This window comes from Centrocercus urophasianus, unplaced genomic scaffold (assembly GCF_019232065.1).
Source record: "Centrocercus urophasianus isolate 14NV4802_14NV808 unplaced genomic scaffold, USGS_Curo_1.0 seq_1169, whole genome shotgun sequence".
In the NCBI taxonomy this organism is placed as follows: domain Eukaryota; kingdom Metazoa; phylum Chordata; class Aves; order Galliformes; family Phasianidae; genus Centrocercus; species Centrocercus urophasianus.
Genome location: NW_024884330.1, coordinates 15,878 through 43,664, shown reverse-complemented (window position 1 = coordinate 43,664; position 27,787 = coordinate 15,878). Strand labels below are relative to the sequence as shown.

General features: G+C 41.2%; 1 protein-coding gene across 1 annotated transcript in view; it reads left to right on the top strand.

Annotated features, from left to right (window-relative positions):
- Positions 1–30: 30 nt before the first annotated feature.
- LOC122155484 (alpha-N-acetylneuraminide alpha-2,8-sialyltransferase-like) overlaps positions 31–27,787 on the top strand; it is a gene marked incomplete at its 3' end in the record, with an annotated part of 28,369 nt that continues 612 nt past the window's right edge. Inside the window, exon 1 of the mRNA XM_042809364.1 lies at positions 31–269. Within this exon, the coding sequence (XP_042665298.1) occupies positions 31–269 (239 nt within the window). The remainder of the gene's footprint in view (positions 270–27,787) is intronic.

Below are 27,787 nucleotides of genomic sequence, written 5' to 3'. Positions count from 1 at the left end.
GGCTGAGCGGCCCCGCGCGGTGCGGGCCTGATGCGGGAGCGTAGCCCGGCGCCGCGGCAGCGCTGCGGGAGGAGGATGGCGGGGCTGGCTTGGAAGTGGCCGCGCACCCGGCTGCCCGTGGGGGCCAGCGCCCTCGGCGTCTTCGTCCTTTGCTGGCTCTACATCTTCCCCGTGTACCGGCTGCCCGACGAGAAGGAGATCGTTCAGGGGGTGCTGCTGCAGCAGGGCAAGGCGTGGAGGAGGAACCACACTGCGGTCGCCGTCTTCAGGTAGCGGCCCAAGGGCACGCGGGGACGGGGACGGGGGCCGGCGGTGCGCGCAGCCCCGCGCTCGCGTCTCCATCCCCGTCCCTTTGTTGTCGGAGCCCGCGGGGCGAGGGCCGGGCCGGGACCCGCCGACGGCAAAACTTTTCGGGGTGGCTCGTCCTTGCCCTGCCGGCTGCGCGGATGGGGGCTGCGGGAGGCGGGCTCCGGCTCTGGGGTGAGCCCGACTTGAAGGGTGTGCTGTGGGGGGGTGCGTGTGTGCTCTCCGATAGGTGTGTGTGTGAGAGAGAGTGCGGACAGATCACAGATCTCCTTTTCCAGGGGGAAGCTGGATTTTCTCTCTGTCCTCTAAGGAGCGCATATGAGCGGTGATCAGGCTGCCCTCAGGAAGGCTCCCTTTCTTCAGCAGCAGCCGGAATGACTTTTTTTTTTCTTCTTCTTTTTTTTTTTTTTTTTTTTTTGGTCCTGCTGTTGGTTGTGAGTGCGACTCAGCTTTTGTTTGTTAATTGTGAACTGGGGCCGGTGTGTGATCACTTAGCATCTCGTCCGCTGGTACAGCCAACTTTGCGGGTTTCCAGAAGCACACCCTTGAGTCTAGGAGCAGGAAAGGAAAGCAGAGAGGTGACAGTGGGTTTGTGGTAATGCCCTCTAGTTGGGTAGGCCTGAGAGAAGCCATCCCTCTAATACAGAGCTAACAGCTCCTCGTCCTAAAGCATTGGATACAAACTGGGAGGGCAACTGCATTAGTTTTCTCAGGCTTTAATTCAATTAAATCTCATTATGCCACAGATACACATTTTTGGGACAGATGATTATTTTTTTTAATATCCCTGTTAGGTGATGTAGGAAAGAGCCGGATGCATTATTTTTCTTGTTTATAAACCAAGTGTTGCTTTGAAGTCTGAAACTACTGCTGCAACTTCAGTTAAAAAAAAACAATTTTAAGACTGTTTCAGCCACATAGTTTAGAAGCAAACTCAATGTGGATCCTCAACCATTCCACTTCCCTGTATGTTTTTCCAGTGCTTAAGCTTTTAAGTGGCTTTCTCAAACATGCTTATGGAAGATTGTATCTTGCGGTAAAATGATCTGCAATTTCTTGTGTCTGCCCCTTGATCAGTTACTGCACTGCTAAACAAAAGGAACCCTAAATCATTTTGATTTAAGAAACACATTTTATTTTTAAAGGAAATTTTCCCTGGAGATACATATACTGAATAAACAAAAGTCGTCAAATAATGGTGACACAGAACTCTGTATTTTTACTGACATAGATCTGTTTCTCTGCGAATTGGCAGAAAGTTATGAAATCAAAGTCCATACGAGGTAAAGTGGTCTATATTGTGAAGCAACTAATGGAAGCAATGTCAATCTCTGTGCTACCATTCCTTTTTTTTAAGAGATTCACATTTCAGTTTCTGCTGGAAACTGTCTATGAATATGAGCTTTTGTTTTAACTGCTCCATATAGCCTGTGTGTGGACCTCGAATCAGTACTGCCTGCTATAATAGCCTAATACTGGGTCGATTGCTCTTCTCTCCAGTCTTCCTGCGCATGTTCTGGTTCTGAAACAGTTGTGAAGAACAAATCTGCTAAAAATCTTTGAGGAATTGCAAGTTCTCACATTACTGTTTTGTAGAATACAGTGTTTGCATGTATTTCTTTGTATGTTACGATATTGTATAATAATACAATACAGGTGTTCAAATATCCAGGTTATTGCTGCCAAGAAAAGAGCTGACTGTTCTGTATTTCTCTTACTTGGCTTGTATTGAAGTAGCTTGTGGTCCCCAAGCAGCTAACTTTATATTAACATGTTTTTCAAAACTGGGCAGTGCTGCTCTGTTACTGTAAAGCAGCTGATACTCTCTAAGACCTGGGTTGGAGTGTTAGAGAGCAGGCATTCTTCATTATCAGTGCTGGATGCATGGGGGGAATGCTCCTCCAATTGTGTATGTCTTGCACAAAGAAGGTCTTCAGCATTCAGAGGTCTTCTGAGAGGTACATACATATTCAGTACAAAGTCTCATGGAACCTCGCTTATCTATGCAATACAAAGACACAGACCCTTCCCATTATCTAAGCAAACTACAAGGTTATCCGTTAAGGGATTTATCAAGCTGCAACTTGTATTAGTTCCCTTTGTATTCTGTATCTGGAGAAAGAGAGCTTCGGTAGCAGCTCAGCAAGGTCAGAGAAAGCTCCTGTGGTAACCTGGGTTGAAGCCTGGCAGCTGAGTAGCAGCAGCTCCTTAATTTGCACCGTGGCTCCTTCCTCCTCCTGCCTGTTAAAAGCAGAAGCCTTATGTAAAGGTCTGACCGATGTACATTCTCATGCAGGTATCCATGCTGTCCTGGTGCTTGCATAATAATTTAAACCAGGTTTTGCAGGTTTCGTGTTTGAATATAGGCTAGCAGAATTGTTTTCCAAATATAAGCACCTGTGTAAACAGCCATGGATTTCTCAGTCGCAATCCTTCACTTGCAGTATGTGCGGTTGTGAATAAGGACAGGCTGTGAGAGTAACAAAATGAGCAGGATTCAGCCTGTGGCTTAGGCATGAATCTGTTTCAAGCATGCTCTCAGCCCTGAATTTGTGTGCACGATTTTGTGAGTAATCTTCATGTGATGTTTGCGTGTCGGGTCCTGCTGCCATCAGTACCGTGGGTGTCTGTGTAGCAGTGTCTGGGATCTCAGATGGAGGGACAGGTCCTGAAAAGCCTGAAGATACAGACGAGGTTATTTATTAAGAGCCCTTGGTCCAAATCCTTTCCTCTGCTGAATATAGCTTTCTGTGGAGCCTTCAAAGGGCAGCCTTCTGCCCGTTCTGGGCATGCGAAACGCAGCCTCATAACAAAATACTGCTATTAACATCCTTTAAGTTTCAAGATGCTACTTGCTGAAGACCATCTAACTCTGCTGTGGAAACATCTCATCTCTGACCATTGCTAAATAGCAGTCTGTCAATAAGATGGTAAACTGCTTGATCCCCAGTTGCCCACTACACAATCATCAGAATAGGAGTGAGACTGCCATTAGAATCACAAATGTTTAAGGCCTGTAATTTACTAGGGGATAATGACTGGTCATCCTCTGAGGTGCTTAACATTATTGCTCCCTAATTGTTTTACAAATCAATTTTTTTAAGGGCTTAGTGCTGTTTAAATTATTTAGGCAAGAATTTTGTTAATTGAGGTTTGTTATTAATGAAGTAAGTGAGGTGTAAGAATACCTTTAGGATTATTTTATTTAAAATTACTGCAGTTGATTAAAGTCAGAGCAGAATCTTTCCATCTGCCTTATAAGCTCTATGCAACCATACATCTCAAGTGCTCTGTTTGTATCTGACATTTCTTAATTTCTTGGCCAGGGTGAACTCCTCTGGAGACTCAGCAAGACTTTTTGGACAACCCTGTGGTCTCCTATGAAGACAGGTTGAAGGAGCTGGGTTTGTTTTAGCCTGGAGAGTAGAAAGCTCCGGGGAGACCTCTTTGTGACCTTCCAGTACATAAAAAGGGACCTACAAGAAGGATGGGGAGAGATTTTATCAGGGAGTGTAGTGACAGAACAAGGGGAGCTGACTTCAAACTAAAAGAGTTTTTATATTTATATTTATATATATTTATTTATATATATTTATAGATTTATATATATATTTATATTAGAAGAAATTCACAGTAAGGATGGTGAAGCACTGAACAGTCTGCCCAGATAAGCAGTGTATGCCCTATTCCTGGAGATGCTCAAGGCCAGGGGTGATGGGGTCCTGGGCAGCCTGATCTGGTGGCTGGTAGTCCTGCCCACAGCAGGGGATTTAGAACTAGGTGGGCTTTAAGGTTGCTTCCAACCCATTCTGTGACTCTAAATGGTCTCCCACTGCATTAACCTAAAAGTTCTGGTGGCAGTTAGTGTCTGAGCTAGAGGTTAGAGACTCCTCAGGAAGAGATGGGACAATCTCATGATGAGGACAGTGGAAGGGCTGCACTTGAGATTCGCTTTGCTTTTGCCGCAGCGGCTTTGTGTGATGCTGGAAGGTTGCCCAAGCTTTATTCTGGGGGAACTTGGCAGAGCTGGTGGCAGACATTTCCTGTGAACTCACTGTGACCTGCTTCCAGTCCAAAGCAACTGCTGCAGTTTGGGTCTGCTCCCCAGTGCTGTCACATCCGTCCCCAGATTCACACTGGCCATGCTTATCTTGGCATATGGTTTCTCTGCTGTTTTCCTTACTTTTGGCCTGTTGTCCATTTTCCAGGAGCAGAGAAGTGAAGCTAATGGCCTGAAATCCCAAAGCAGTGGCTGAATGTCCAGATAGAATATCCAGGCTCGATGGACTCCAGTGCTTTCACGGCTTTTAGGCTGTGTAGGTGTGGACAGACTGTGAGGCTTTTCTATGATTAGCTTTCAGCTGCCAAGCAAAAATAATGTGCGGTGCCAGGTGGGTCTTCCTACTGTGGTCTCTGTCAGCTGTTAATACCTGTACCTTGGATATAAGCACAACAAACACTGAAGAGCATCCTCTTGTACAAATAATTTTCATTTGAGATCACTTTAATGCAGAGCTGGAATTCCAGGTCACCTCCCAGTCTGAGTGAGATGAATGCTATTGCCAAGTCAGCAGGAGTTTCCTTAGTTTGGCTGGCTTCTCTTCTGTTTCTTTTGATGGAGGCTCTGCACATTACATAAGAGGTGTGATCCTTGCCAGGATAATTCAAGGCAAATCTGAGATGAAACTTCACCTTGCTCAAGTTGACTAGATAAGAGTTTTGCCCTGCTTAACCAGCTTTATAGGATACTGAATTATCCCCTCCTATTTCACTGAGACATGGGCAGAATGGCTTTAAGGTCAGAGCTGGGAACTGCTGGATTGAGGTTACTTTTGCCTCCATGTCTCACGAAGCCCAGTCCTAAAACTATCAGACGCATTCAAATTTTGTATTTTGTAGTTGCCAGTTCCAGCTCATTTTGCTTTCTGGAGTAGGTGTCACTACTGCATGTCTGTATTTTTGTCTTGCTAACATTTTGAATGGCTTTTTTTTCCCATTATACATGCTACATTTGGTGACAGTTGGGTATTTGTTATTTGTAGTTTCTTAGTGTCTTCATCTGAGATGGGAAATGGTTCTGGCAGAGAGCAACAATTTGAAGAGCTGCTTAAAGATGAGAGAAAAATGGTGCTCTTATCCCATTTTGTTATTTGGATGCTGTGGCGAAGAAAGCAAACTGTGGAGAGGTCTGGGTTCTCATTTAAGACCTTCAAGCTCTTAAATGTCTTCAAATACTTAAATTACATGAAAACTATGAGAATTAGTTATCTGTGTTGGTTCAGGGAGTCTTTGCAGCAAGAAGTAGCAAGACAGGAATTGGCTTCAGGATTCCTGAGTTGCTTCCTGGATCTCCTCCTGATGACGGTATCTTCCTTGCCCCTGAACAGACTTTTCTTATAGAGTTCGTTTATGCCTACCACAGAAAATGTGCAGTCATACCCCTATTTCTAATACCTGCACTTGGAGATCTTAGAATTGCTTCTTTCTTTGAAATCTGTGAAGGCACCATGCTGCCAGCATTTCTGGGAGAGTGCAGCCAGTTCCAAGCCTCCTTTCCTATTAGCTGGGAGCATCTGAAGGCCCAGAGCCAGATAGCAGGGAACCAGAGGAACAGCGATTTGCTGGAATTTAGGTTCCCTAGCTAGGGCCCCAAATGTCTGCTATGTGCATATGCAGGTAGTACTGGGTTTATATAGTTGCACATCTGTATTTTCTCCTTTTTTACCTTGTGGTGGATGTAATGGGCACTGAATAATCCATACAATACAGTAACTTATGATTTATTGCCATGCTTGTAATTTTCATCTTCACAGCAGTGAAGCAAACAACACATTTGATGTGTTTTCAATGACATAGATAAAAAGACCTATTTTTGAGACTTAGTTCCTACTAGGTAAATGCATGGAAAATGAATTACCTGTCTCCTTTCAGAATTTATCTTCCCATGGTGAGGATGAACCTTACTGAATTGAAGAAGCTATTTCAACTGCAGTCGTCCATCGTTCCAGTTTTCTAAGCGTTAAAAATACTTAATTTTAAACCTGTCTATATATTTTCATCTTTTTCTGTATGCTAAATAGGGTTTCCAAAATGCAAGGAAGTCACCCTTAATTGTTACACGTTATTGCAAAATCATTTAAACATAGCCATGTGCAGTTTAATTCCTACTGAAGCGCATCAATCCATGTTACATAGTATTTGTAAACCTCAGGACAGATTAGTTTCATTTTGTCCCAATTTTTGTATATAGAAAACCAGCGACAGTTCTTCTCTGGGGTCTTACAACCCAGGTAGATTAGATAAAAGACGGGGTGGATGTGGACATCAGTATGTTTTTAGAGTAATTATTTCAAAAGCTCAGAGATTCTGTTATAAGCTGTATCTGTTGCTTTAGCAGTTTAAATCAACAAATTGAGCTATTTTTACTTCTCTTTCTATTTCACCAATTTGGAAAAGGCCCTTCTGAATGTCTTGGTTTAGAGACTATTTTACTTGTTGTTTTTTTTTGTTTCTTTGTGTCAAAAGTCACCCTGCCTATTTTTGGATTGTGTAGGGCGGCCATGCATGTAATTGAGGAGTAACTGCTTTAAAGTGTTTCCTGTTGAAGATGAAAGACAAACAAATGAAACACGTATTTCTTTTCAAGTGAAGGGATTTTAATGTTTTTCTTTCTGCTCTGCCTTGGCCAAGTTTTAGCTCTGTAGTGCTATTTCATCTGTATTTGGAGTTTCTGTTGTATATGATGTTCTACTTGCACTCACAGTGTTGTGTTATGGCATACCCCAGTGCAGGGTGATGAAGTATCTAGTGATATAGGTAATGCTCAGAAGCACCACAAGACTTGAGAACAGTCCAAAAAGCATTCAAATATGCAATTAGGGGGTGATTCTGAATCCAAGGCTCACTGATGCCTGCCTCTCTTAGTGACAGTCAATAAGAGTTAGGCTTAATGGGAAATAGGATGAAGACTCTCAAGTTACTCAGCTGTCTTTAAGTCTTTACTTTTCATTATCAAGGGAGACCTGATTCTGTTTCACTGTGTACTCTTTTTCATATGGATAAGGAAACAGATTTACAATGGAATTTAAGGAAACGTTGCCTATTATAAGGCTGCCTCTCGTAACTGAACTTCAAGTTTGGGTCACAGCTGACATCAGTTGGAAGTTCTAGGAATAACTGCCATTCCCTACTAAAAGTCTTGCTTATAATGCGCTGTCAGTTTGCGGATAGACATTCTATGCTCTGAAGGATTTTCAGCCTGAGAACACATACAGTGAGATTTATCCCAGTTGTACCCATTAGGAATTTTGGTTAATGGAGTAGATTTCCCGTTCATTAGTATATTTGTCATGCAGAGAAATAGCTGGGCTGTTTGCTAGCGACACACCTTCCGCGTGTTCTCTGGAAGGAACCTGTGCTGGGGATCTGGTAGAGTAGTGGTCCTTCTTGACACTCACAGCATCACCTGCAGGCACCAGCTTAGTACTGGGAAAATGCTGAATGCTTTTCTGTAGATTTTTGTCATCTTTCCAGGCCTTCCACCAAAGCATTAATCTGTTTAAAAGGGATTGGAGTAGCTCTTTATTCAAAGTATTCACTTGAGAAATTAAATTAATCCCTGTTCTCAGGTACTAATTTACAGTTTTGTTTTCCCTGACAAGTTGCAATGTTAGAAAGCAGTGAGGTGATGCATTTCTGAAGCGTAGAGGATGTTTCTGCATTATATCATTTAATGCATACTGCTGCCTGGCAAGGTTAAATCTTTCCAAAGTCTTTCCAAATGTTTGCTGCAAGTGGGGAGAAGCAGCATTTTAAAGGGAGGCAAAGAAACAGTGAGAATCTTCAGTAAAATTTCAGCTGTCTCTTCAGTGGGCAAGTAGAGGGGAAGAGGGGAAAAGTACTGTTCTAGTAGTGGAGGAGAAAGCCCTGCAGAGGGATCTGAGCTGCATAGAAAGATTCTGGTCCATGCTACAAGAGTTGATTGTAGGCCATGTGACACAATGAAGCAGAAGGAATACCTTTGAAAGACATATGAGCAAATCTTATTTTTTTTTTTTAATTTGCTTTTTACTAGGCCTCCATAATTTTTGTAATATTAATAAAGAAATACTGTTGGCATGAAAAACTCTACATACCCCTCTACTTATGTCTGCTTTCATATGCCTTCCCTGCCTTTCAGAAGAGTTATCTGAAAACCAGATAGCTCAGATGTAAGTTTTGAGAAAATTCATCTGTTTGTCACAGCCATTCCTCGGTTAAGGAGAAGAGTTTAAAATCATTACTCTGGGGATCTTTGTCCAAGAGTATTATGAGACGCCAGGACCAGGAATTTGACTTTTTCTCTGGGTCCAGATCTGAGGCTCTGCAATCCCAGGGTATCCATCTGCACCATCCATCACCTGCCTTGGTGACCGTTGCTTGACTCCTAGAACAAAGCAGGAACAGATGCTGAGCGATGTATGCTTGCAGTTGATGTGACTTTTGGAATGATACAAAGAGAAGACTGCTGTTGCCTATTCTTTAAGCAGGTGTGCTGGCTCTTGCAATCTAGTGACAATCTAGTGAATCTGTGACAGACTTCATTTCAGGAAATGAAAATGAATAAGGACTTTTTTAGGCCTTAACTAAAGTGGAGAGCTTTTGAATGCATGAACGGGGGGCTTATATGCTAAAAGGCAAATAGAAATCCATTGTGGATAGTTGTTTTCCAAATGCCTAATTTCTGTGCCTTAATCATAATTCTGGGGGCCTGATTCATGGCTTCCAAATGGTAGGGATTATTATGGTGAGAATTACATACCAACCTATAATTAGATGCTGCTGCTGCTGCTTCTTCATTTTTTTTTTTTTTTTAACTGAAGAAGCTGCAGCAGTAAAGTGAAAAGGAGAAACAAAACCCATCTGGGCGTTCCTTTATAGGGCATGTTGTTAACTGAAAATTTTGTCTTGGCACCTAGCAAACATCTAGCACAAACACACTTGCTGAGCCTTACGGACAAATGCTGAGTGTCTCCAGGGTTTAATATACTCTGTTAGATGAAGCAATAAAAATGCACATAATATATTTATTCTTTCTATCCCACTCTAGTCATTGCCTTTAAATGTTTAAGCATGTCCAGAAGGGAATGTGGCAGAGTGTAGAACTTGAGCTAGCTGATCCAAAAATGGTAACAGAAACAAAGAAGTAAACCTATCATTAGAGAAATCACATCTTTTGATAGTACTGCTTAGACAACAGAACAAGTGAAAACACTTATCTCATGTAGTTCAGTAAATACTAATTGGTCCAGCATGTGATAACATGTTTATTTTTGTGTCGGGTCTTTGTTGAGTGAACATAATGCTTTTTCTCATTTTGTTTTAAAAAATTCTGTTTTTTGCTCTGCTTGTCAAACAGACCATAGCTGGTGAAAATCTTGAACTCTGAGTCTGTTGTTCTTCCCCCACTTCATCTGTGGAAGAAAGTATTGGCTGCCCAAAGTAGTTACAACTTCAGCTGCTTCTGTAAGTTTAGATCTACATCATTGAGAAGGGCAAAATTACCTCTCCTAGCATTGGGGTGAGTGGTCCAATGGAGTTTTAAGTGGGATGAAAGCTGTCTTGTATGTCACATAATCAGGAGCACGTCTGTAATGAGCTTTCATTTGAAACTGGGGGCCAGCTTAGGTGAATATGAACTTGCTCAGAACTACAGATCTTAATAAGCTCTTTCCTGAATTTGACTTAATCATGTGGTTTCAGTTGTCTTGTCTGACTGTGCAGTGTGTTCTGTGTGACACTCCTTTTAATTTAAGATCAATAATTTAGTTAGCCCTAGAGGAATTAAAAAAAAAATCCTAAGAAGTCTGATAAATAAGTTGCTTCCACTCATGAAAAGTCCTTCAGTCCGCAAATATTTCTTGAACAGTTTGATGACTACTAAGAACAAATTAGCTTTCGACAAATGAATAAATAGCTAGGCTCTGACATTTCATTATTACCGTATTTAGTTCTAAAGCAAGTGGGTTGAGTGTATCAGGGAGGAAAATCTCCTGAAATATGTTGGCTCTGGTCCAGGCATCAAGCACATAAAGGTGATTTAAAAGTATTCTGAAACCAACCTTCAGGTCGTTTTCTTATCTTAAGCTGCCTACTTGAAGGATTGAGTAGACTGAGTGATTTGTTTAATGAATTTTTACTTTTATCTTCATACTTAGCGAGCTTTTTTTTGCATTAATTGCTTGAAGGTTTGTTTGGGATTTTTGCTTACTTTGTCTACCAGCATATTTTACATGTTGATACTGAAAAAATGATAAATAGAATGTTGTTCAAGAAGTACAAAAGCAGTTTGCTTTATACAGTTTATATATGTGTATATTTTATATATATGCATATTTTATATATAGCATATAATATAGATTTAGTATATATTTGGGCATTCTTCTGGAAAAGTCTTAAACATTGATTCACAATTAAAAATATTTCGTATGCTTTCCCTGTGGAAGCTGGTAAACCATTCTCCACAAAAGAGTGCTACCAAAATCCCCTTTTTTGTTTATCCAAGTTTGTATGATGTTATGTGTCTTGATAGCTAACCTATATTGTCCACTCATCCATTTCTATTAAATCAGATCATGAAAACTGTTCAGAACTGTTCTCCACCTCCAGCATTTCTGTAATACTCCTCTGGTTAGCAGACCTCCTCTAGGCTCTTACCTGTTTCTTTTTCTTTTTTTTTTTGTCATCTCTTTGGTAGAGGGAGCCATTGCTGTTCTGTGCATGGTATCCAGACCCTCTCAGTCTCAGAAAATAAAGGAACAATGAAACAACGACAGACCAGCACACATGCAGCTGTCCTCAGGGTTTCTTGCTTCCTTTCTCTCTCTGGGCCCCCGTGTTCCTGCCTGCCTGGATGCTGGGTTGCTGTGAAGTTAGCTGTGAGCTTGCTCACAAGTGACATTCTAGGTGTTACCAGCTCAGGAATAACTTGTGCCCCAGTGTTTTTGAAGCTACTTACCTTAATTCTTTGGATCAGCTCCAGAACTACCTCAGTAGACACCACCATCTTCTTCCATTTTGAAGAATAAATTCTTCTATAAATAGCATTGCTAATTAGGGTCAGCCTGTGTCCCAGTTCCCTCAGCTCCTTTGTCCCTTGTGAAGTGACTGTCACAGTGCTGGCTGAGCTGCAGCTGCTCTCAGGCAGGGTGCATTGGGCTTGTGTGTTTGGGTTTCTTTTCTACCCAAATTGTCACAAAGCTAGTGTGGTATTAATTCTCTGATAATTCCCCTCCTCATCTTTCAAACATTGCTGAAGTTAACCAACAAATTCAACAGCCTGTGAGATAGACAGGTATGTCAACCATGCCTTTTTGAAATACATGCTCATCTCGCAGGTGCCCTCAAAATTCCTCAGCAGCTGCTTGAGCACTGCTTCTCTGGTTTCTGAAATGTTAAATCTGGTGTCCCCAGCCCTGCTCAGCAAGGAACAGCCCTGTCTCTGTGACCAAGGACACAAAGCTTCCCACAGCTACCAGACTTCTGTCCTTGTCCCAATAGATTTCCCTAGCACAAACTCAGCTCAGATCAAACCATAAACCTACCTGCTATTGAGCAGGCAACAGACAAATTGACTTAGTCTCAGGGACAACAGTGTGCTTTTTCTTGCCTAAGAGAAGCCACATATGATATTCCTTCTTCTGTCCCTGTTTCATTCTTGTCCTGGTTGCTGACTGTTCTCAGAGACAGGTTGTTTTTTTACATAATGTTCGTATTCTTGGTGAAAACCTATTTTTCTGTTAGAAAGCATGTCAGAACCCTTTTGTCAGGTGAGAATAAGAGACTGCAGAATGGGGTTTTCTAGAAAGGAAGATAATATACATGCTTGGAGGGGGGAGTATGGGAGGGTGATGGTAGGGTAGTAAGATAGAGGATCCCTGGGAGAGTGGTGGGGGGAATAAAGGTTGGCAGGGTTTCTTGCAATGGAGGCAAGTAGATTGTAGTAGCAGGGGCATGAAGAAGAAGAAACAATAAAACCACGATAAAGTCAAGAAATGCTTATGTTAAGCAATGTAACTGAGAAAGGATTGTGATTAGGAAATTTGTGTACAAATATGTGGATAAATCAGACAGGCAATCAATTAAGAATGAAACATTCAGTGAATTGGGCAATTTAAAAACAGCTCAGTTGGGCAAGGTAAACCAGGGAAGTAACAATTAAATCAATGTGGGTTAAATTATAATAATCTCAGTTAAGAAGATTGAGTATCAGTTGAAAGGAGATCACTTCAGTAGATTGGAGATGGAATTTCAGTTACTATATGCAATATGAAAGAGGATATGAAACTGTAATTGTAGAGGGCATTTTTATGCCACAGTCATGGGAATCATTTTGCTCTAGAGATAGTGGTTAAAGCAATGAGATTTAGAAGCAGAGTGATGAAATATGTGGAATACAGCCCACTCACTGCAGCTATCTCTGGTACCTGTCCTACTTCAGAGCTGTGGTAGGGAAAATGTCCATATGGTTAGCAATGAGAAAGCAAAACAACATTTGTCGCTCTGCTTTTTTTTTCCTTCATTCTGTGGTTATATGTTGCCAACTAGGCAATCCACAAACTTGGCATCTTCTGAACTTTATATATGCTGAAGTTTCTACTACCCACTGGGGCACCAGCAGCTCATGCTTAGGATGATGAATTACAAGGGGCAATTCTTTGGCTGCTCGTATAAAAAACCGGGCTAGTTATTATGGCTTTGTAGTGAAACTTGAAAATAGAGGCCCTCTTTGTTTTCTCTAGACGCACTCATAGCTTTTCTGCTGAACTGACTTCTCACTTGGTGCTCTAGTAGGACTGGACACATGGCTGGCTTTAAATGATGCATAGATTATGCATAGTCAGTAGCAAGGATTTAAAATCACACTGTGCTGAGCAGATGCCGCTATTCCAGAATTCCTAAGCCGTCCACATTTGGATAGCTTTGTCTTCAAACTGTGAACCAGCTCTGGGAAGCAGAGGAATTTTTTGGAGCGGGCATGGAGCTTCTATGCTTCTGGTGACTAAATGGTAGTGTGTTCTCCAAACTGATCTCAGCAGGCAAGAGGCAGAGTGGAAAGCAGTGAAATTCAGTCTCTCAAATCTACTCTGTGTTTATTATTTTGAAATGTTTTCTTCATTTAGTTTCTGCCCCGAACACAGCTGATTTGCTGTGGCTGTAAAAAAAATGCTCTTTGGGGAACTGCAGGGTTGATTTGTGAGAAGTGTGCAGCATAGATCAGTTGATAACTAACTTTTATTACCGTGTGTAAGAGCACAGGAAAGTCTTTGAGCATCCTGCCTCTGTCAAGGGCTCTCACCAAATGTTGCAGGGAAAGTCATGCAATAGACAGGGGTCTGTAGCGTAATCTCCCACAGAAATAAATGTCTCAGGTTCTTACAGTTATGAGTCTTACCCCCAGTAATTTAATGTAATGCTTCATTCAAAATTACCATTGTCATTTGCAGTATCTTTGGTGTGTACCAATCCCTTTTTAAACATCATTATGCCTAGGAAGTTCAAGTGCTCTCAGAGTGGTTCATCCCAAAATGTACATTTAATTCTTAGCATAGTGCTTATTAACTTACAAAAAATATATTTTCTCTTTTGCTGATGTACTCTTTTTGTACTGATTTGTTTATTTCTTTAGTTTATTTTTAGGTGGTGACATGGTACCAAAAAACCAAAATGTTATCATGCTGTTAAGAATGATATATCTTGTTTTCAGCCTCACAGTAAACAGTTTATTCACTGTGGAAACTGAATTACTGCTCTTGGAAATCGTTTAGTTACCATTTCTGATTTCTCTTTTCTAAATAACTGCTTGAATTTCTTGATGTGAATAGCATGGACCAATTAAAAGATACTCCTGTGGTTAAATAGTGCTTTATCTCCTGTTTTCTAGACATGCACCCCTTGAGCTGCAATACTAATTTTCAGGGCTAGTTTTGGAGACTTAAAAAGCTGGGAACTGCACTGCTCCATTGCTGGATGCTCTCAAGCATTTTGTAAATTTTCACAGTCAAGTTCAGCCAAACATGTTCCCAGAAAGAAATTGTTGCTTCAGCTTTTGTACAGTACACATCCTGTGGGTGTGATTGTTTTCTTACATTGGTCATGGAGACTAACATTTGTCTGTGTGACAGGACAAATTTCTCATGGTCATTCGGTGGCAGGAAGAAAAACCACAAAGCCAGCGATTGTATTGGAATTTCTTGTCGGTTTCTCATGAAATCAATTCAAAGCTGCCCCAACAAGCTGGAAAGGATGAAACACAGAAAGAGGAAGCATCCTGAGTGACAGTGTCTTTGGGTCAGAGGCTGCCTGTGCTCCCTGTCTCTGCTGTTGGACCCTTGTTCTTGACAGGTAGTTGAGCAGAGTGGGACAACCCATTCCCTTGCCCAGTGACCGTGGTGGGCCTTCTGGCTGCCAGGGTGCACTGCAGACTCAGTGCTGATTCAACTTGCTGCCAATAAACCCATGATTCTTTTTGTAGAGCTGCTCTCCAAGCCCTTATCCCCTACTCTGTACATACATCCAGGGGTGCCCCATCTCAGTTACAGAATCTTCACGCGGACGGTGACTGGCCTAGAATTTGTCAAGATCTTGGTGCAAGGCCTCTCTTCCCTCAAGGGAGTAAGCACTCCCAATTTAGCATCATCCACATATTTACTCAATGTAACTCTGAAGTTCTATAGTCCAACCTCCTGCTCAAAGCCTGGTCAGCTATGAGATGAGACCAGGCTTCTCAGAACATAATCCAGCTGGTCTCAACCTCCACCCAGGGATGGCAGCCATACAACCTCTTGCGGCTGCCTGTCCCATTGCATGGCTGTTCTTGCTGGGAAGAACCTCTCATGTTTCAGCTTAGTGTTGAAACACTCCGGAACCATTCCTTCCCCAGCCAAGCTCCCCTAACCTCTCCTCACAGAGCCAGTGCTCCAGGCCCCACCTATCTTAATAGCCCTCTGCTGAAATCGTGTCAGCTTATCAACATATTTCTTATACTGGGAGCTCTAAAACACTGTAATAATACAGAAGCAGCCTACTAACCACTTGTAGATGGAAGTGACGCAATGGAATATGAGAGGCAGAAAGTGAATGGGAAATGAGCAGGAGGTTCCTTCCTTGGGCGGAAAAGGAGACAGTGTAGTTTAAAGGTCGTTGCTTTTCCCCATGGTGATTGCCTATTATGAGATGAAGGTAGAAGGCCTGAGTGGATGCACTGGATCTCTGCTGGCCTCTGAATTACTGTTGAATAGGACACTGTTGGTTGGAGCTCTGGGCTGTGCAGGCATCACGTAACTCTCCGGGAGCAGTGCTGCTCCTCTTCCCCTTTGCTGATCAGTGAGATCACTTATACATGCTAGCCTGAGAGCGATAGCTTGGCTGCGAGCTCAGCATTTTATGTCTTGTTTGTAATTGTGGGTTCAGAAAACCTCCTCTCAGAATTCCTCTTCTCAGAACTTAGTTCCAGGCTTTCTCTTACTTTACTCTTACGTTTTGAATTTAGATTTATTTGGGTTTATTTGGATTATGAGTATTCTGTGAAAGCTAGACTGAGGCAGCTCATTAAATGTAGGATTTCAACAGTCCTTCAGACAAAGATAGTTTCTTATATGTGTGACTATATGTCAGACTCTTCAGATTTTGTTTTTTATTTGGAATTTCGTGATGTTGCGGAATATGTAATGATTGCAGTCATCACAAGGTAGCATGTTCTGCATCACTGTATTACACCAGGCAGCTATTTAAACTACAGCAGTTTGCCTATTTACTACCTGAACTCTGATGAATCCTATTACAAAGTGCTTGGGAGTAACAAAGTATAAGAAAGAAAGTTCTCAACCATTAGAGCAGAAAGAGAAGGCAAAGTAAAACCCCAAACTGGAATTCTGTGACAGAAACATTTCCAGTAGGGAAGCAGTTTTGCAGCCCTGGAATGCTAAGGTGTCTCAGATTTGTTGCCTGTGTGTTTGTGCAGAGGAGGTGTGATTACATAGCTGGGGGCAGGGCCAGCAGATGGCAGAGGCAGAAGATAGAAAACAAACATTTTGGCAAAGTTAGGTAGGAGTCATAGCATGTAGTAATCTTTCTGCAATTTTGTGTTTGATAGGCTTTTAGGAATTCTTTGCATGAAGTTAGGCCACCAGATTGAAGGAGTGAAGTTGGACGCTGTATGGGAACTGCTGAGTCAGGGCCTGAACCTCTGATTGATCACCTGAGGCGAGCCATGAGTCAGCCAGAGGAGCACAGCTGAAGGCAATTCACCTGTGCTGCCGGAAGGGGTGGAACCTGGCTGCACCCCACCTAGACCTATTGAAGAGCTGGCTACCAAGTGGGGAGGGATCTCTTCTGGAGATCTGCTCTGCTGGAGTTTTGTGAGTGAGTCCAGGGTAGGGGTAAGCTTTCTATCTATTCTTTTTTTGTCATCATTGTCTGCTTTGCCAAACTCTCTTGTTTATTTTGTAATTATTACGTCTTAATATTCATTGATTATGCACACACACATTGCTTTATTTATTTATTTATTTATTTTTGCTGTGACTTCAGGTCTTAAAGAGCTTAATATATAGATCATGTTTACCCCCTGGGAAACTGTTTGGTTGCTCTGGGTAATGGAGTTTATGGATTCCTTATTCCCAGAAGCAAGGAGCTTGGTATAGCAAACTGGATTAGATTACACAGAGGAGCATAGCTCTTCTTTTCTTCATCAACTCTTTTGCTACAACAACTGCCTGGTTGTGACTTCTACTGTTCCTTTTATGCATACTTAGCCAGTCACATGCCCCAGTCCACTAAGTGGTGTAGTCTGTTGTGAAATTGTATTTACAGTGAACACTGCCAAATACAAGTCTTTTAGTGGTAATGGCAAAATAGCATGCAATGACTTGGAGGCAGAGGTTGTAAATATGAGGTGACCTTGATGGCCAAAGCAATTTGGGTTATGCTCAGGACTGCTTGGAAGCATTAACCAGATGTAGTGATCTGGCTGTGAAATTCTGGATGCTTTGGAAATGGGAGTTTTGGAACTATGTTTTCAGAGCCATTTAAAATTTTGCTGATAGGCCAGTCCTTGTTCTCTGATTACATGGGCAAATTCTTTCTAACTGATTTGGGGAAGTGTGCAGAGGGGTCCTGCCAGCTCCTTGTGAATCTGGAACTCCTCAAATGATAAGCCTGTACTTGCCATTTGGAAGCACCATGTTGCTAGTACAAGCGCAGAATATGGGCTTAGAGGAAATTCAGAGTGCTTAGGTCCCAGCTATCAAGTTTGATCCAGGAAATTTCTGACATTTTATACTGTGTGGAATTAGTGCATGTAGATACAGTGGTATACAGAAGATTGGAGATCTGACTCTAGCCAAAGGGAACTGGTTTAAGCTGGGTTGCTAGTGTAGGAGTGGCGTGACTCAGAAATGAGATCACGTGGATGGGAAGTGGGAAAACTTCTACTGGGTTCTTCCATCTCTGCTTTTACAGTCCATGTTATTTTGCAGTAGTGAGCATTGATGAGAATGTAGATCTGAGCACATGTAAAATATCCTCCGTGATTATATAGTGTTGTCAGTAAACCTGCAATACGGTTGTGAAGAAAATGGCAGAAGTTTACTTCTGCATCCACATTTTATCTTTTCTAGTGAGATGCTGGAAGGAGTTAGGTATGGTGGCAATTTCTTTGCTATGTTCAAAAAAACTTGCCTGTGATTGTGTTCCTTTTTTTCTAGCCCAGGTGATAAACAACAAAATTTAAAAATACATAGTCACTTATTACTATGACAGATTAGTTAATACTCCTACTATAGTTACCTCTTGCTGTAAGTAATGAAAAGACAGAAGTACTTGCAAATACTGGCAGCTCTCTTGTGCCTGAAGTACCTGCTTTAGGGTAGAGTAAGCATCCTTCTGTGGAAAATCTTTATGACTAATAGTGTAATGGTTGAGCTTAGGTGATATCACTTTCTTATGAAGACCTCTGAGACTTAACGTACATCAGTCGTTCACTATATTTGTGCAAAATGGGGATTCAGCTGCTAAGAGTTACTGCAGTGTAAATCAATTAATACGACATAGTGCTGTCACTGTCAGGAACAGGAGAAGGAGAGTGGCAAAAACAAATGCTGTGATTCACTGGCAGGCTTGGCATTTACTTTTGTTTTATTCTGTTTGATTGCAACAGAATACTTGCTCTGCAGTATATGCTGACCATCAGTAAACTTGATTTTTTGCTAGATTCTCTACAGGAGAGACAAGCTGTGAAGGTGGAGAGAGTACCTCCTATCCCATTTCTTCTTGGGAAAGATATTTGGTGGTGTCTATTGAAAGCGTCTCAGCTGACCTTTCCTGTAAGAATATATTCTGAGTCAGAGTTGGTGAGATCTTTTCTGATTTTAGTTATGTCTGTAAATTAGCCAAGGCCTGTATTTAAATATAACAGAAGTATGTGTGCAAGATTGCTACTTCTTTTCCTCCAGCAAAGACAGAAAAAAGTTACAAAGCAGTGGAATTGGAGCTAATAAAATAATTCTAAACTGAATATGCCTTTCTTTTATTTGAAAAGACTTACTACAGTTAACATGGGATTTGCATCAATGAAACTCGGACGAGATTTGAAGCACCTTGGCAAAACTGTTTTGGAAGGCTTGTAACAACAAATGTCAGGAATGCTAGTTAAAGATATAGTTCCAACGAATTTCAAGTAAATGACTGTTTCAGTCTGTGATAATTTTGCCACTTTTTTTCTCTGCACTAGAAACCATCTTTCAGAAGGATCACTGAATTCTGTTCAGAAATGTGTCTACTTGGCCAAACTATTTTCAAAAGTGGTGCTGCTGGTTGCAGCAAGTCAGGCTGTACGTGAAGCCACGTGTCAGTTCTTCACAGTGCATTGAATCTTGACTTTGATCCCAAGTTGGACAATTACTGTTTAATTGGAAAATAATTCTAGGTGTACAGGAGCAGCAAGGAAAAGAATGTTGTATGTGGTGTTCTTTCCAAGAAAGCTGAAGAAAGGCGTTATTTGGAGTTTATTGGATTCTTTTCCTCATCCAGTAGGAAATGTGACTCACATGATTGAAATCTCAGCCATATTCCACTCCCTTTCTGAAATGCATTTCATTGGCCAATTTTATCCAAAGTAGGATAGAAAGTTCTGAAAAGTTTCATGAAAATTGGAAGCTATGTTGAAGAGAGGGATCAAAATCAAAGTTTCCTATTTTATATGACTGATCATCTTGTACTGATAGCTGGCAGAGCGTCAAGTGTGCTTCCCAACCAGATGAGTCTTACTCTGTCTCCTGAACAACTTGGTAGTTATGAGTTGTGGGAAGCAGCTTATGAAAAGTGAGAGGAGCAAGTTTCTCTTCAAAACAACTTCCTTGAGTTGTCTATTTGTATGTTTTTGGGTTAAAGCGAAACCCCAAGCACGAAACTTTGTATGCCTTTGAAAGTATATTGCTCTTTCATGTCTGTTCATGTGATGCTTTTACAGTTTCTTGTCTCTATCATATCTGTAGCCAATGGCTGTCTACAGGTTTTGCATCAAACCAGTAGAGAATTATTTCTTTCCCCTTCGTGCATGTGGTCTCAGTTTTTGGGACCATTCAAGATGGAATTCAAATAGTTTTCTCTGGCCAGTCTGCTTTCTTCGGAGGGGTGTAACTTAAACGGATCAAGTGAGTAAAATTCTCCATTTGGATTTTCTTACATTAAAGCATAGGAATGCTTTTGTGAGCAGCATTATATAATACTTACAGGGCTTTTATCTAGCTTGCAGAAGCAGGTGGAGAAGTTGCTGTAGTGTGAAAATTGATCTAGGTCATATGTATCATAGCTCTAGGTATTGTAAGCCCAAAGTTAGGTTATTGCTGCTCAATTTATTTTTAGTGAATCATCATCTTCTGGAAGAATACAGCCATCCCACATCTTTGCTGAAGCTGAATATCTCTTGTGCTTGTAGCTGGGCAGAGCAAGCAGCAGTTTTGCTGAAAGGAACCAGGTGATAAGAGCAATGCATTTTTACCCCTGTGGTAGCACAGTCATGTAATCTATCTTGCTGATTCAACTGCTGGTTCTGCTGTTTTGGAGTACAGTAATTCATTAACTTCACCTCCTCTCTCTGATAGCAGCTTTTCTTGTTACAAATTTATAAGATTTAAAAAAAAAAAAAAAAGGCACATGAACAGGTTAATCTGTTCTCCCTTCCCTGGTTCCTTTTTTCTCTGAACATTCTCTGACAAAAATGCCAGTTCACAGGGTAGTGCCATCTCATCCTTCTGGCACCCCACTATATGAACAGAGTTAGAAGGCCATCAGATGAGGCTGCTGGCAGATGGCGTTCCTGTGTATGGTGCTGCAGAAAGAAGAAAGGCCTGCAGTCTCCCCCATAGCTGACTGTATAGGCTTTGTAGAACCTGCAGTGGCAGTTCTGGCTTCTTGGCTTGAATTCATCTACCAAATGTAGATGTCACCATCTCAGGTAGTCACTATTCTAATGCTCGTTGGAGAGGAAATAAGTGTCTGTTTAGTTTGAGATGAATTGCATCCAAAAAGAAGAGCTCTCTGCTGAATATGAATGAGGTTTTTACATTTCAAATGCTGTAAAAGAAGCAAGGTAAACCCCGTGTTTTCTCTGCTATCAAATGTAGCTGTCATGTTTAAGGGCTACTGGTGGTAGTATTAGCAGAGCAAAGGAGTGGTCTGGTGCAGGGCTTGTGAATTCCAGCATCAAGTGAAGTAATTTCTCTTGAGCCACCCATACTGCTGGCCAGAAACAAGCATCGTATGATCAAATTCATCATTTCTCTGGGGAATGTGTCTGTCAGTTGCAGCTCTGAGGAGGGGAGGCAAGTCACTGCTGCTGTCTCTCGTGTGTGGGGTTGAGGTTTCCCTGGGAAGGGCATGTACAACTTGGAGGCATTCAGTATTCCAGTAAACTTAACTGTGTAAGTAATAACGCTGTGCTGTTTTTACAAATTGCAAGTCGCAACTTGTGATTTTTACGATGGTTTCCTTATGTATAATTCTTCACATATCTGGCATAAGAATCCCAGAAAAAAAATCATCTGACCAAATACTAGGATTACTATATTATAATTCATATACTGTAACTTGTGTTTCAAAGCTCATACATAGGCTTTGTGAGCAGCAGTTTAAAGCCATTTTGTATGAGTCAGAATGTGTTTCTATATAATATTCCCCCCAGAATAAACTAAAAACAGTATTTCAACAGCTTTCCAGGCCAAATCTACCCAGATTGTAAGTAAAAGAATTGGCAGGGGGAAAGGTAAACTTAAAACTTGTCAGATGTTTAGGTAGACTTCTATTCACTGCGAAATATCCCAGCTTATTCTGGTTTGCAAACATAGTTCAATAATGAAGATACTCCCTGGCAAATTTTGTCCTCGTCTGTACTTCTACAGTGTAAATGTTGCGCTGTTCAGTCGTCCTCTTTGCTTGCAATATTAATGAAGATATGGAATAAATTAATGTCACGCTATTAAAAGAATTGTGTCTGATTACAGTGGTAGGAAAATATATCCCTTTAATTACTCTTTTTTAAAAGATCAAAAGGCTTTTGATCAAATGAAGAATGCTCCATCAACTAAAGCAGCTGCATGTCTTTATCTTACCACCTGAAATCTGAGTATAATTCAAAAGGGAAACTGAAAGCAATGCGGACTAAATAATCAAAAATCAAGTGAAGATCTAGAGATTCAGATCTGAGCCGTAGTTCATTTTGGTGAGAGCACAATGTAGGCAAGTTTGGGGAATTACATTTTTGGTTACAAAATTCTGTAATGCTGTTGCTGTTGCTGAAGAAGCCTTCTGAAAATACTGCAGATCCTTGAAGTTTTAAACACAAAATCAATCTTTGCTTTGTTTGGAAAGAAGGTAGATGAAAATTTTTTTCCTTGATATTCTGAACAGTTCTGGAAAAAATACATCATTTATTCTGTGATATGTTACACTAAAAAAAAAAAGAGAATTTGGTCAAAACGAGTAGCAGATTAGGGTGGTACGATGTGATGGATAACAGCTCAGATTTTGCCAAGTGCAAGGCAGTAGGGTTTGTGCTGGGCCAAGGTAAAAGGGATAGGGAACCAATACACAGCAGAAAAGGTGTTTTGCATTTCTTTTGCAATCTGGAAAGTAAACTGCTAAATATACAGTGCAGGTAGCACCAAATGTTTTGTTCAGTGATTTTAAAATAGTGAAAACTCAATGATACAACATTCTCCGGCCATGTAAAATACTTCGTTTCCATTTTGGGCGCCTTGAGAAGACCTGGAAGAAAGTTCTAAAGGAAAATGCAGTGATGATGCAGAAAAGCTTGAAGCGTTTAATTTCATCATTGTCCTCCCTCCTTCAACTTGGCAATTTGTTGTAAATTATCCAAATGTTTTGTTATTAAATTTATTACTTTAAAATATCACAGATCTACTTTTTGGAAATAGTTTTCACAGGCTGTCCTTACTCTGAGAAGTGTCTGTGGTCTCTGCAACCTCTTTCTTTTGTGTAGGTTGCAGCCCCAGGCAGTTCAGTACCTGGTTTGCTTCAGCCTGTGACCTTCATATTTTCCTGACACCTTTCCTCTCTTGGGGAGCATAGGGGAAATGACCCTTGTGAAAACCAGATGCCCGGAATTGCTTCAGGGAGCATTGAAATAGGCTGAAATCTTCCTAACAAGAAAAATACAACAATAAATGTGAGGAGGAAAACTGCTGTGACTTCTAGACTTTGTAAAAAAACTTACCATGTCACAGAAAGCTTGGTTGGGAAGTAGATCAGATTCTCTCCCTGCTCTGCTCTATGATGGTTGCTCTTTTTCGTATTTCTTTTTCACTGCATTTAGATATATTCTCTGAGCTGAAGTAACTGTGGAATTTTCAGCAATATACCTGTGCAAAGTGATGTATTCTTGATTTAGATATCCTGTTCCTCTAAATGTTATCTTCATCAAATGTCTTGATGTTAGTGAATGCTTAAACTGGCATTACTTCCCCTCCCACCCTCTCCCCTTCGCCCCTTGCAGAGATTGATTCTTGACCTGTTACTTAAATGATCTGTGGGAGAACACTAAAATATAGTTGGCAGATGAGAAAAGGATCAGGGCATTAAGTGATCTGGAGAACAGGCCCATGAGGTAGAGCAGCCTCACTTACCTGATAACCTTCCTAATTTTTCAGTAGATAGTCATGGTTTTATGATTTCTATTATTGGTATTCTACATCATAACATCATGTAGTGCACCGGGAGTTAAAAAGTTAATGTTGCAGTTCTGTGGATTGTCGATATTTTGGCTATACCTTTCTCAGAAGAGAAGAATGAGCTACAGTTCCCAGAAGACTTCATTTTCCATTTTCCAATTAGAAGGAAAGATAAAGCTGTCTGGGAGTCATGGGACTTTCTTTTCCACTGGTCTTTGTGGTGTGTGCACCCTAGCTGTCTCATCCACCTTTTCCCTTTCTGCTTTCTTAGGGCAGGGGCACTTTGTTCCCCAGCCCCATTAATCATGGAACTAGGCCAAATCAGGCCAGAACTGTTGACATAAATCCGAATGAGAAATCCCATATTTAGCAAAGCAAAGCACAAGATGCAGTTACAGGTGGATTTTTCCACCCCAGGCTGCATTGGCAGTGGAAAAGAGTGCTGAAGAGTTAATCAGGTAAATGCGTCTTGGCTGTGTGAAGTGTGGGCGATAGCAGGGTGGTGTGTGGGAAGGTTTGCTGTAAAACTGTCCCTTGGGGCAGAAAAAGGTGTAGATAATGCCAGCTGTCAGGGTACCAGTAGGTCTTAATAGACCCTTCCACCCTTCTTCTTTCCCCTGTATGCCACGTTGTGCCACCTTTACCCACTGCTCCATCTCAGATGAGGCTTATGCCTTTAACCTTAGCCCAGCCAAAGGAGCTGGAGGAGCAGTGTTGTGCTGGGGATGCAGGAGCTGCCCCACCTGTGGAGAAGTAATAGCAAAAGGGCTGTCATCTCCTGGCTGACAACCTGTGCTGTGGAATTGCACGTTTCTGCTTTTAGATATTGTCTTTGTCAGTTTGAAGATGCTTGGGTTGCTTAATCTAGCTGCTGAGTCATTTTTGGCTGGGACTGATGTCAAACCAGGATAAGATATAGCTTTAATTGGCTGCAATTTGAAACTGAACTGAAAAGTTCACTAGTTTTAACTCCAGAACTGATGGTTCATTTTTTTTATGTAAACCTTTTCACTGGCTATGCATGCAAGTTTTGGTTTAGACTAATCAAAGAGATCTGGCTTCTCCCCTTCTAGGTGGAGAAGAGTATGTGTATGTGTGTATTAGCCCTTTGGTGAGAGGCAGGCTTTTGAAGCAGATCTCCTGATTCACCCCAGTTACCACATGTTGGTGATGCTCTCCATGTGCTACAGGCTCTTGGTAGGATCAGACGAGAGCTGGTATGCTGTAAATCCCATGAAGATTGTGTTGTCTGGGTGCAGGATTCTTGGGACTGGGATTTTGTTCCTCTTTTCAGCACGCAGTGTCTGCTGATCTAACCTCAACAAAATGCACTGTGAGGATGTGAATAACATCTCAAAATCACTGTTGGGCTCCTGCCCGGAGCAGCAGCTGCTGTTTGAGTTGATCTGCGGGGCCACTTCAGTGCTTGCTCTGGACTAATGGCCTTGTTGGTGCTGATCAGGCCCAAGTCATGGATGTCTGCAGTGAGAGACATGAAGTAACTTTTATCCTGCTTCTCTCACAAGTGGGATTTATCCCTTAAGTGCTCTCAGATCTGAGTGCCTGAGTGCCTTTTAAATAGCAATATTCAAGTCGTTTAATTCGTCTTCTGAATTGGAGATAACTTTGAGTCAAAGGTACGTAATACACGTCCGGCAAGCAGACTGGTGCTTGCGGTGAATTGAAATCCTTGGTTAAAAGCCGCTTCAGTTTTGCAAAATCTGCCATAACATTTTAGCTGTACGTTTTAATCAAGTTTGGCAAATCTGTTCTGACTCCATCATCCTGCTAAGTGCCCTGCTTTAGTTCCCCTTTGAATACCTTTTTCCTTTTTAATGCATATTTTTTGTGGAGCCTCTCTTACCTTATAATTTTTGGATTTGAATCAGAAAGAGAAACTGAATAATGTAAGACCATTACAATTATTCTTTTGTGACAGAAAGCATGTCTGTGTGCGCAAGATTTTTTGTGCTAATACATGCAGGTGAATAATACTTGAAGTAGTGTTCTGGCTATCTCTAACCTTCCAGAAGACACCTACTGCTTTTCATAATAGTTTATTAACTAAGGGACTTGCTGGCAACTGGAAGAATGCAGTTCTGGGGAGAAGGAAGAGTAGGTGTATATATATTATATCTAGTTAGACTGTGAAGAGAAAAACTGAATGAGGAGCTGTTGCTCAGCTCATCCCTTTACCTCAGATAAGGAAAGATTCATTAATCTGAAGCAATCTCTTGATACTTTTCCATCAAGTTATCCTTTTTTCTTTTTTTCGTTTCTTGCTCAAAACAGATTTTCAGTGAAGATAAAGTTGCAAGTTTTGATTGGAAACTATAGTTTTGCCATACAGTTGTACTTAGAGGCTCCAGCTGATCTTGGATTACTCTCAGCTTTCTCAAAAAGCTGCAGTGAGAGTTGGAGTGGAATAGAATTTCCAAAGGCTGCAAACTGAAGCTTGGAGAAAGTCAAGTAAAATCTCCATGCTCAAATTTATTTGGAATAGTACTCTATTATGCCTGTGTCAAACTGCTCTGCAAAGGATGTTTGGTGAGAAATTTCAAATTGCCTTCAGCTTGGTTTCCATTTCCATGGTGGAGCAGGATGATGGGAAACCTCCCTGGCTGTAGGTGTCTTGATGGTGTTTCTGGGAATGCTGGTTGCCACTCTGGCTGATGCTCTGCTTAGCAGAGGACAAGACGGCTCTGCAATGCGTGGTCTAAGCTCCAGGAACAGTTTTGTCTATTGTTAACTGGAGGTCATTGCTAATTTAAGCTTGACTTATCCATTACTGGTCAATACGGAGAGGAATTTGGGTGCATACAGGGAAAACACGTGGTAACATGTCTGTGCTCACAGCACTGTGAGCAGTAGGGTGCTCTGGAGTCATGAGCCCTCTACCATTGGTAGGTAAGGTCTAGGCATGTGGTACTGCCTTGTGCTCGATGGAATAAATAGTTAACATTTTGAGCCACAAAACAGCCTGACGTAAGCTTCTGGTGGAGTCTTTGTAAAAGGTGTTAGATTCTTTGGCTGAGGGTGGGCTGATCAGCTTGTTACATGCAAGAGCTTCCTCAGATCTTGTTCTAGAAGCTGGTTGCTATATACCAGCAAAAGGTGGCTCTTTGCTGGGGATAGAGCTGTGATGGGAAGCTACAAAAGCAAATCACTAAACTTCTCAAGAGGAGAAAGTTGATGAAAAGTAGCAATTTCCATAGACTGCTACTGGTCACGCAATCTTTTCAAACTGATTCCTGCCCGGCAAAGATCAAAAATCTACAGCTTTCACCAGATTTTCAGCTGGAATATGTATATAAAATAATATTCACCCAGTTAGAAGGAAGTATTAATTTACAACAGAAATCCATTTTAGGAGAAAATACTTTTTTTTACTTGTCATTTTCTAGAGAAGAAAAGTAGCTGTGAAACTTCTGGAAAATTCTTTTAAAAAAAAAAAAGCAAACAGCAAAGACAGTTATGTGGCTGACTTCTTGTTTTGGAATAAAATCTCCTCTTTCATAGAGGAGAGCACTAAGTCAAATATTTAGAGACACTGATAAGTGATATTTTTCTGCTTGCCACCTGCTGCTTTCATGCAGCCCTCAGGAAGGACTTTAGCCTCTTTAATTCCTCTTTAAAATAAACAATAAATTATTGTAACTTGTACTGATGATGATGATTATTATATTAATCTACTGTAATGACATAATTGTGCAATGTGTATTTTTGCATCTTATCTATTACCGATGCAAACTAACATGAGCACCACCTTTCCTTTAGCAAGCTTCTCTCATGCTGGCTTTAAGATATTCCTGCTCTGCAGATGTCAGGAGCTTTTCACCTATCTGTTAAGGTATTGCTGAGCTTATAACAATACTGAATTTTTGCTCAAGTACAACCTTCAGCCATCTCACCATCTCTCAAATTGCTGCTCAAGCTCTGTAATGGCTATTTTAGGGAACTGGAAGTGTAAGAGGATATACAGTTTGGATGAGGAAAGGAGAAGTGTAATATTCGCTATATGTATGTATGTATGCTATATATAGATAGCAAACTGAGATGACTCAAGTTGGACTTCATGCGGGTACTCCAGGCAAGCTCTAACACTGCTGTGAAAGTAGCACAAGGATACTTAATAACTGAACAGAGATGGTAAATTTTTCCATTCTCAAGTTATGTAACTATGGGGTTTTATGTAAGGCCCACTGTTCACAGCTGAGTTTGGGTTCTGAGATTTGGTTTTCAAAGGTGCTTTTCTG